Raw genomic sequence first — 10,289 nt, forward strand, 5'->3', positions numbered from 1 at the left:
GGGCACAGAGAGGGGCCCGGCCGTGTCCCTCCAGACCTCCCTGGGAATCACCCCAGAGCCCTCAGCCTTCCGTGTGCCCATCCCCGGGGCCCCTTGTCCCTCCCAATGGCTCCCGTGGCTCTCCCAGTCCATCCCAGCCTCTCCCAGTCCATCCCAGTCACTCCCAGTGACCCCGCCTGTCCATCTCGCCCCCCCTGTGCATCTCTCGCCCCTCACCCAATCAGAGCGCGTCTCTCTGATGACTCATCAGTTGCCGGGCAGATCCACAGAGCCGAGAGCCCCGCGCTGGACTCGGCCGCCCAGTGCCGCGCACTTCATTCCCAGTCCCTCCCAGCGCCACCACAGTCCCTCCCAGTGCCACCACAGTCCCGCCCAGTGCCACCACAGTCCCTCCCAGTGCCACCACAGTCCCGCCCAGTGCCACCACAGTCCCGCCCACTCCTTTTTAGCCATTCCCAGTCTATTCCTAATTCATTCTGACTTCACTCCCAGACCTCCACGCCCTCATCCAGTGTCCCAGTATCCACTCTCATCTCTTTCAGTGCCACCCCAGTCCCTCCCTGTCCATTCCCAGTCCCTCCCAATGCCACACCACTCCTCTCCACTCTCTCCCAGTGCCCATCCCAGCGTGTCCATCTCGCTGGTGCCCTCCAGCTCCCAGCCCGGCCCCGGCCGCCTGCTCTGCTCCCTGATGGATTTCTCCCCTGCCCACATCCAGCTGAGCTGCTCCCAGGGCCAGCAGCAGCTCTCGGGCCACGTGCTGGCCACTGCCGTGCTCCCCAGCGGGGACTGGAGCCAGCAGCTCCTGGTGCTGCTGGAAACCGCCCCCGGCAATGCGGGCTCAGCTCCAGCTGCCAGGTGGAGCACGGCAGCCTGGAGCACCCCCTGAGCCGGCACTGGGGCACGGCCCGGCCCCCACAGCGCCGGGGGCAGCGGGGGAGGCACTGGGGGGGCCCAGAGGGGGATTGGGGTGTGCTGGGAGGAACTGGGAGGGAGTTTGAGATAGTCTGGTTTAAACTGGGGAAGGGATTGAGGTGCTTAGGATGGCTGGGAAGGGGTTTGAAGGATGTTGGGGAGGGTGGGATGGGGTTCTGGGGGTCCTGGTGGACACTGGGAGGGAGTTTGGGGGTGCTGGGTGTCACTGGGAGGGATTTGAGTGAGCCTGGAGGAGCTGGAAGGAGATTGGGGATTGGAAAGCAGGGATTGGGATGAGGTTGGTTGTGCTGGGAAGAGACTGGGAGGAGTCTTGATGAGTCCTGGTGGGGCTGGGAAGGGACTGGGAGAGGGTTTGGGGGTCCAGGGGAAGTGGGGGGAAATTGGGAGGGGGCTGTGGGATCCTGAGAGGAACAGGAGGGGCTCTGGTGGGTCCTGGGGAGGCTGGGAAGAGACTGGCAGTGATTTACCAAAATAGCAATATTGATCCAGTATCAACATCAATCTGTTAATGGACAAAAAACCTCTCCAACAGTTTAAAGTTACAAAGTGGATGTTTAATCACAGCACTGGGCGAGTGCGGGAGTCACCCCTTAATACGCACTGCAAGCTGACAAAAGATTCCAGTGTCTATTTATTTACAAAAGTCTTAAATATCCAAAATACTAATACATATTAATACTATTACATATGCATAATGCTAACACTTCCCATTCCCCACTTTGGATTAAAATGCACTGTAATCAGTTTAAAATGTCATTACAACTGCGTGGTTGGCTCCCCAATTTGAGGAGGGGGTCGTTTCGGTGAGGAGGGGTCATCAGGAGATGAAGGAAAACGGCTCTTCCTCACTCTCACCTTTCTACCTTTACAATGGTTGACATTACAAATGACATTTGGTACAACTCCAGTTTCCTCCCTTGTGACTTGGAAATGGGTTTCCAGATGTAAGGTCTGTGATCTTCCTGAACCCGTTTATCAGTTTCTCTTTTCTCATTATAAGCACAGCTGAACAAACATACAATGACAAGTAATTTTTTACCTAAGTCCGAGATTCATTATCTCAAATCCTGCTTCTCACTTCATCATTAACTCTAACTAGCTCCAGCAAGGCCTGTCTCTAGCTGAGATCTCCAAATTTTCTAAAATACCTAATTTTTTAAAATTAGTTAGTCCAAAGGAGGTTCCAGAGGGTCCTGGGCAGGCTGGGGGAGACTGAGAGGGTCCTTTGAGGTACCTGTGGGGTCTGTGAGAGGTTTTGGGGGTCCTGCCCTCTGCAGTTGCCCCAGGGACGCCATGAAATGCCACCTGCAGTAAGATGCTGACGGAGATTGGAGTCTCCATGTTGGGTTTCGTCTTCCTGGTTCTGGGGCTCAGCATCTACCTGAGCAAGAATGTGAGACGGGGTCCCTCCCCCAAAGCATGTGTGTTCCCTCAGGGCCCCCATGCCCGGTGTCACCCCCTTTTCTCTGCCAACAGAGCTCCTGAGGCAGCGACAAAAGGTTCTCTAGGATTGAAAGTCAACAAATCCAGTCTCCTCAAGGAATTCCCATTGTTGGTCTGTGTCCTGATGGATTTTCATTCCCCTGCTTTCATCCAGGTGCCCACAGGGAGCCAGGAAGATGTGGAGCCTCCCAGCCAGGTGTCTTCCCAACACAGATCACCAGGACCACGGATCACCAGGGCTCTGCCCAACGGGGGTCACTGGGGATCATCCAACGCCCATCCTCCCATGGGGGATGGAGCTGGAGCAGCGCACGAAGCTCTTCCCGCACTCGGGGCACTCGCAGGGCTTCCCTTACTGGTGCCTCCGTTGGTGTTGGGTCAAGTGAGAGCTCTGTGAGAAGCTCTTCCCACACTGGGGACACTCGTAGGGCCTCTCCCCAGTGTGGATGCGCCGGTGGAGAGTGAGGGTGGAGTTGCGTTTGAAGCCCTTCCCGCAGTCGGGGCAGCGGAAGGGCCTCTCGTCTGTGTGAATCCGCTCATGTCTGATGACAGTGGAGCTGCACTGAAACCTCTTCCCACACTCGGGACACTCATAGGGCCTCTCCCCAGTGTGGATGAGCTGGTGTTTTCTCAGGTCAGAGCTCCACCCAAAGCTTTTCCCACATTCCAAGCAGGTGTAGGGCCGTTCCCCAGTGTGGATCACCTGGTGTGCCCTCAGGTTGGACCTCTTGCTGAAGCACTTCCCACATTTTCCACACTCGTAGGGCTTTTCCCCAGTGTGGATCCTCTGGTGTTCCCTCAGGTAGGAGATGTAGCTGAAGCTCATCCCACATTCCCCACACTTGTAGGGCTTTTCTCCAGTGTGAATCACCTGGTCCTGGATCAGCTCGCACCTGTACCTGAAACCCTTCCCACATTCCAAGCAGTTGCAGGGCTTCTCCCCACCATGAGGCTTCTCCCCCAGCTCTGAGCTCCGGCTGGATCTCTGGCCATGTTCCTGGCATAGGCGGGATCTTTCCTCCTCGCAGCTCCCTGGGCTGGGTTTGCAGACCCTTCTCATGCGGCTTCTCCAGGGCTTTTCCACCTCCTCCATCCAGCCACGGCTTAGGAATGAAAAATCCTGGTTTGGGGGAAAAAACAAGAGGAGAGCACTTTGGGCTGGGGGTACCTCCTTGCCCAAGGTGCTCTCAGGAAGTCACTGGGCATCTTGTGTCTGAAAGAACCTCCAGGACACCAAGATTCAGCACCAACATGCTCCAAACATCAAAAGAGATCAAAAACTTCCAAAACACCAAAAAGATGATATCCTCCCAAAATAGAAAGATTCAGCCCCCACAAAAAAACAAAGCACCAACATTCAGCCCAATAAAGCTCAGATACACCGAGATTCAGCCCCGTGAAAATCGTGCATCTCCCTGCCCGGGCACTCGCTGCATGGGGGGTGAGGGCGGCAATGAGGCCGGGCCGGAGCAGGGGGTGCCTGAGAAAGGCCCCGAGCCCGGCAGAAGCCCCTGCACAGCCATGCAAGTGGCTCCTGGCCGCACTCGGGGATCCCCCTGGCCATCCCCGCTGGAGCAGCCTGGTCCTGAGGGACTCTGGCCCCTGCGAGGGACCCCAGGCTGCAGCAGGACAAGGATTCCTGGCCCTCAGGGGGAGGCAGTGACATGACCTGACTGTGACCCCCATCCCTGTGCCTCTGGGCGGGGAGGGGGACGGAGAGGGGCACAAAGTTAAGCCCGGGAAGGAGGGAGAGCTGGGGGGAAGATGGATTTCCGTAAGAATTACTTTGCTTCTCGTTTTCTTGTTCTGACATGTTGGATAATAAATTCAATTAATTTCCCCAAGTCAGGTGTGCTGTGCCCGTGACGAAGGATTGAACTGTCCCTACCCCCATCCCGACCCCCGAGCCTTTCCTTGAGTGTTCGGCTCCCGCCCGGGCCAGGAATGAAAGTCACGGAGTTTTGGCCTCTTTCTGGCATCCCCTGCTCCATCCCGGACTCACCCCCAGCTCGCAGCGCCCTCAGCTCCCGGGCACCCCGAGCTCCCGGCGCTTCAGCGCAGCGGTGCTTCCTTGGCCTCCTGCCCGGGCCGGGCCCAGCGCCGGGGCCGCTCCTCAGCCGAGGCTTCCGAGAAATGGCGGAGCTCAGCCCAAGGCAGGCGAGGCCGTGCCGTGTGCAGAGCCCGCCGCTGGCTGCCATTGGCTGCTTCTGCCGTCACTCGTGGCTCTGGCGCGCGCTGATTGGGCAGAGAGGGGACAAGCCCGGCCCCGCTGGCGCCCCCAGCGCGGCCGTGGGGCAGGAGAGCCGCCATTGCCGGAGCGTCTGTGCGGGCCCGGCAGCGGCGGCAGCAGCGGCCGGAGCCCGGTGAGGCGGCGGCGGAGCTCGGAGGCGGCCCCGGCCATCGCAGGTGGGAGCCGCGCTCGTTTCTGCGGGGGCTCGGGGCTCGCTGCGGGCCCGGGAGGGGGCGGCAGGGGGCTGTGGCGGGTGGCTTGTGCCGTGGCCGGCCCGTGTTGGCCCTGGGCTGAGGGCGCTGCGGGAGCGGCTGCCCGCGGTCTCCTTGCCGCTGGGGCCTCGGCAGGAGGCGGTGGCGGAGCAGCGCTGGCTCGTCCCGCTTCGTGTCGGGAGGCCGGAGGTGGCTGCGCTGGGCCCGGGCCTGGGCGGGAAAATTCCCGGCGCCAGAGGTTTGTGTGGCCCAAGGAGCCAGAGGAGCGGTGTGCAAGTGACTTTATTGCTGCCCAAAGGGAGAGGCCATGGGGCATTTGCCGTGCGCTCTCTCCAGTTGTTGGAGGACGCGGCCTCGTTTTTGTCCTGATTTTCCCGGCCGCATGTCCCTGTCCCTTTGCCCAGCACTGGCCGAGGTGCTTGGAAGGTTCAGCCTTCCCGATCCGCCTGCTGCATATCCTTTTTGTATAACACCCGATATTCCTGGCTCTGTGAAGTGTTTGTTCTTCTGGAAGTTCAGGAATGTATTGGGACTTGGTCTGAGCAGCAGTCCTTGTCAATTAGTAACATTTTCTGAAACTGGTGATTTCTCCCATTGCTTCCTTATGTGTAAGTCCCTGGCCCCATCTCCAAGCAGATTCACTCATTGCCTCTGTTTTTTCTCCCTGGGTGTTCTTTGTTTTTGGGATTGCTCTCAGTGCCCTCATTCTCTGTCCTTTTGTAGCCGTTTGTGGCTCAGGAGGCCTGGCTGCCACCTGCATCCCCTTGCTCAGCTGCTGAATGAGCTGCACTCAGCAAGGTGTGGTGCATGGTAAAAAGATGAGAGTTGCTGTAGCACATGAGAGGAGAAACAGCATTTGTTTAACCCGTGGTCTGTGAGAGAACCACAAACTGTGTCCCATTCCCATCCTTTCCACGTTTGGACCAGTACAAGAGCTGTTTTTTTATTTCCTTTTTTATCTGTTCCTCCACTTTTCCTTTGTGATCTATTTGCCAAGAGCAGTTTGAGTCATTTACCTTTCCACAAACTCTGCCTCGATTTTCTACTAAAAGGTAATCTGTTCCATCCCATGGTGAAATGTTGTGTTCCTCATCTGAGTGGATTGGTCGGGAAGAAGGTTGGGAGCTGTCTGATTGAGTATGTCAGGAAAATTAATCCACAAACCCCAGAGGTTTATGTCCAAAAAGGATACAGGGGAGTCCTTTGACTTTATTTGAATAAAGGGAGAGGCCATGGGGCATTTTCCTGGGGTCTCTCAAATTTTTGGAAGACACAACCTTGTTTTCATCCCAATTTCCCGGCTCCGTGTCCCTCTCTTTCCCGACTGCCTGAGGTATTGGAGAGGTACAGACTTCCCGGAATGCCTGATACCTAAGATTCCCCTCTAATGTGTAACCCTCCCTCTTAATTTTTAACTCTTATGGAATTTATGGTTTTCTTGCATTATTTCTTTCATCTTTCAATATTTAATCTCATTTATCAGCAATCCTACAGTCTGTAAAGACAAATATGTATTTTCCATTCATCCATCAGTGGAAACTTTCTCATTGTTTCTTCTATCTCTCAGTGCTGGTTTCATGTATCAGCAGACCCACAGCTTGTTTATAAAGACAAATCTGTCATTCCTCTCAGGTATTTCACTGACAGTTTGTAATCTAATTATGGCATTGAAATGATGAATGGGTTCTCTGGCTCCTGATACGAATTCCTTGGGGTTCCCAGGGGCTGGTCCATGGTGTTGCAGTGAGAAATGTGAGTGAAAATAAGAGAAGAAGGTGACAGGAGAAAAGGGCAGGAAAGATGATGGGAAAATTCTAAGAAACATGAGTGCAAAAGGGTGAGAAACATGAGGGGAGAGAAGGGAGAGAATGTGAGGGGAAGAGCATGAGAAACTTAACTATTAAAAACAGTAAAACAGTCAGGAAATGTGAGGGAAACATTGTGGAAACCTGAGGGGGAAAAAAAAAAAAGAGAAAACTGAGGGTGGAAAAAGGCAGAAGATATGAGTGAAAAAAGGGCACAAAATATGAGAGGAAAAGTGTAAGGAACATGAAGAGAAAAGAATGATAAATGTGAAGAAAAAGGTGTGAGAAACATGAGAAGAAAGAAGTGAGAACGCTGAGGAGAAAAGTGAGAAACATAAGGAGAAATTTTGAGAAGGAAAACTGGGATAAGGAGAGAACCAAGAGGGGAGAAAAAGGTGGGAAATGTGAGAGGAAAAGTGTGAGGAACATGAGGTGAAAAGGCTGGGAATCATGAGTAAAAATGATCAGAAGTGTGACGGTCTTGGTTGGGAAGGGGTGGAAATGTGAGGGAGAAAGGACAGGAAATGTGAACGGAGAAAAGGGCAGGAGAAAAGGCACCATTGACAAAAGAGCTGTAATAATTCCAAACCCATTCCCCCATACATTTGTCCATTTATTGGACAAGCCCAGGGCTGCTCTGTGTGTCCGTCTCTACCTCTGCCTTAATTCCCCTTTGGAAGCGGTGGAACTGGCCGGATCTGTGTCGCTAGAGGACACAAAGTGGAGCACGAGGGTTTGAATCACAAAACAGCCAGAGGTTTATTTCATGAGGCAAAAGCCCTTAAAGCCCTTATTTTGGGGTTTTTCAACCCTTTTTATAAGGTGTTCCAATACAGGTTAGCCTGATTGGTAGAAGAAACAACAGCTCCCTCATCCCATTGGTGGGACAAGAGAGAAACACTCTCAGAACATCTGTATGATTATTTTGAGAAACTAAAACCTTGTTTTCACTACAGTCCTTGAGAGAGAAGAAAGTTCTCAAAAGACTTTCCCTTGGGAACAGATCAGCCCCTGAGAGCTTGAAACTGTCTCAGGTTCAGAAAATCATGTCCACAGATCTGCCCACCAGCAGCAGCTGCTCCAAGCTGGGAACGTGACTGGCGGTGCTGATTTCCAGAGGCTTCTGTCCCCCAGGTGAAGCCAAGGCAGGGCAGGGTTGAAAAGCGCTGCTGGTGCTGGTGCTGGTGCTGCTGCTGGTGCTGGTGCTGCTGCTGGTGCTGGTGCTGGTGCTGCTGCTGGTGCTGGTGCTGGTGCTGCTCTGTGCCAGAGAGCCCCGGCTGGGCAGGGCACGGTGCCCACACACTGCGGGCTCTTCCTCCTGCTGGGCACACCTGGGAACAAGTCATGATGACTTGTGGGAAAAACAAGAGCTTTGTGGGGGCTGCACTGCTCCTCACACACTCAGGCCACCTACGGCACAGAGCTTTGGCCCCCAAAAAGGTAAACCAGAGGGAAACAGCTGGAAAAGGTTTCATTTCAACCTTTCTTACCTGCTCAACAGAAATGGCCAAAATGAAAGTTACCAAGCAGGGTGTGATCCCCACATCCAGCTTAGAAACAGTTAGAAAGAAGGCAATACTGTATTTCTGCACTGGTTGTGTGGGAAATCCCTTCCCTAGCTTGTGCACACCCAGCAATGTCACCTACTCGTTTGTATCCATGGAACTAAGACATACTCAATACTTTGCTGAAGCTCACAGGCTAAACATTCCCCTAAATTATTTGACATATTTAAATCTCATCTCAGAATTTATCAACATGAGAGTAGGGCTGTCCTGAGGGTCTCTGGTCTCATTGTCATAGGTTCAGGAGGAGACCCATGCACAAAAGAACCCAAGACTCAGATGGGGTTGCAAAGCAAATTTATTCTATTAGTTGCAGTAGCAAATACTGCATACCAACCCCAGCATTCCCAAAAACCCGCTGAGCGGGAGAAGGAGCTGGAGCATCATCCTCAGCAGGAGGGCAGGTAGGCAGTGCCCTTTCAGGACATCCCCTGCATCAAAACAGTGTGCACCTCGTCCTTCTCACCTCTCCACCCCAGACGCAGGCCTTATATCTCCTGCTCAGGAGTGGCATTTTCCCAGTTCCAGCATCAGCTCCCACAGGGCCAGCATGAGATGAGGCCACAATGGCTCAGAATAGCGACTCCAAGCCAACAAGGCCTCCATTATGCATTGTTCCTCTTTCAAAAGTTAACTGCCCACTGACTGACCAATACATTGCTTCTCTTGCAAGGGTCAAGTTCCCACCCCTTAAACGATACAGTTTTCTTCATTGTCTTGTCAACCTGCTCAAACATGGATCAAATGTGGCAGGGCCTCAAACACGACTGCAGTCCCTGACACAATCTTTTGGAAACACCCGTTCCTCCTCTTCTCCTCTGGATGTCAAGAGATTCCTAAAACCACTTTCTTCCTGTGAGTGCATTCCAGCTACCTTCTTACCAGGACCACTCTCTTTATTCTCAAGGCTAAGATAGCCACTTGCAGACATGAATCACTGCAGTGGGGGAATACAGGGTTCAGCACTGTTTGTTAAAGCTAATGGAATTCACGAGCCCTATTTGTTACAGTTCAACACCTCTCCTTCCTTTTCTGGGAATTCAACACAAACTTAGTAAGTTCTGCAAGTGCTCTTGCTGCATAAAGCCACATTGTGTCTTTCATTCAGCAATTCATGAAGAAAACACCAATTGCCTACTGAGACACTTCTGCTCCCTCCCAAATCACTACTCAAGAACAAGCCTCAGGCACATGCCCATAGTCCCTCTCTGCCAGCAGCTCCGAGCTGCATTGCACAGTGCTTGCTGTGCCCCAGAGAGCACCAAGCAGGCTGGCCTGGTGCCCCTGAATATTTCTGCAAAGCCCTCTGCATTTCACACGTTTGCTGTGGCTCAGTGCAGAGCTCCAGGATTGCAGGCGCTTGGTCCCAGAGCTGTGTGAGGCACTGGCTTGTGCAGATGTGCCCTGACTTGCTGTCAGTGCCTCACGCTGGCCTCGGTTCCCCTGGCAGAGATGCCGTGCCTGAAGGACACTGCCCTGTGCTGGAGCCTGCGGAGCAGCCCGGCTCCCTCCCCCTGTGCCCAGAGTGCTGCACACACTGCTGACCATTGCCAGGAGTTCCAGGGCAGGCGGCAGAAGAGCAGCAATGGTCAGGCAGGGCAGCAGCCCTGGGCTGCTCTTTGCCTTTCTCTCGTCCTGTGCAGACTCCAGACAGCCCATGGCACCAGTGTGTGCTGTGCCCAGCACGGCGCCGCTTCCCCTCAGGAGCAGCCAGCTGCCAGCTTGGCTCTGAGAGCGGAGGATTTGCCTGGTGCCAGCAAGAGGCAGCCAGGGCCAGGCTGCTGCCTCTTGCAGCTCCAAGGGCCTCCTTCCAGCCTGCCTCTGCCGAGGCTCAGGCTTCTCTGGGCTCTGTCAGGGCTCTGCTGGGGCTCCAGCCTGGCCGAGGCCGGGCCCGCTCTCACCTCACAGGCGCTGACAGCTCTGCACCACAGGAGACCTTGCACAGCATCCTCACTGCTCTTTCTGCTTTCTCTCTTCAGCCAGACTCTCCTCCAGCCAAAGAGATTTCTCTTAGGGGTACAAATCCAAGTGGCAGGAACCCAAATACTCTCGAGTCACATCTGCACAACCTGCATCTGCACAGGATGTTTGCGTTGCA

The 10,289-nt window shown here is 54.2% G+C and overlaps 1 protein-coding gene across 1 annotated transcript; it reads right to left on the reverse strand.

The window, feature by feature from the left end:
• Positions 1 to 1,468: 1,468 nt before the first annotated feature.
• On the reverse strand, positions 1,469 to 4,553 carry LOC147645583 (uncharacterized). Its single transcript, XM_086874450.1, has 2 exons — positions 4,382 to 4,553; positions 1,469 to 3,499 (listed from the first exon to the last, which is right to left on the reverse strand). Exon 2 carries the CDS (start codon positions 3,470 to 3,472, stop codon positions 2,732 to 2,734), a length of 741 nt encoding a protein of 246 aa, XP_086730576.1. The 5' UTR covers positions 3,473 to 3,499; positions 4,382 to 4,553; the 3' UTR covers positions 1,469 to 2,731.
• Positions 4,554 to 10,289: the final 5,736 nt, after the last annotated feature.

This window comes from Cyanistes caeruleus, unplaced genomic scaffold, assembly GCF_971803275.1.
Source record: "Cyanistes caeruleus unplaced genomic scaffold, bCyaCae1.hap1.1 HAP1_SCAFFOLD_225, whole genome shotgun sequence".
In the NCBI taxonomy this organism is placed as follows: domain Eukaryota; kingdom Metazoa; phylum Chordata; class Aves; order Passeriformes; family Paridae; genus Cyanistes; species Cyanistes caeruleus.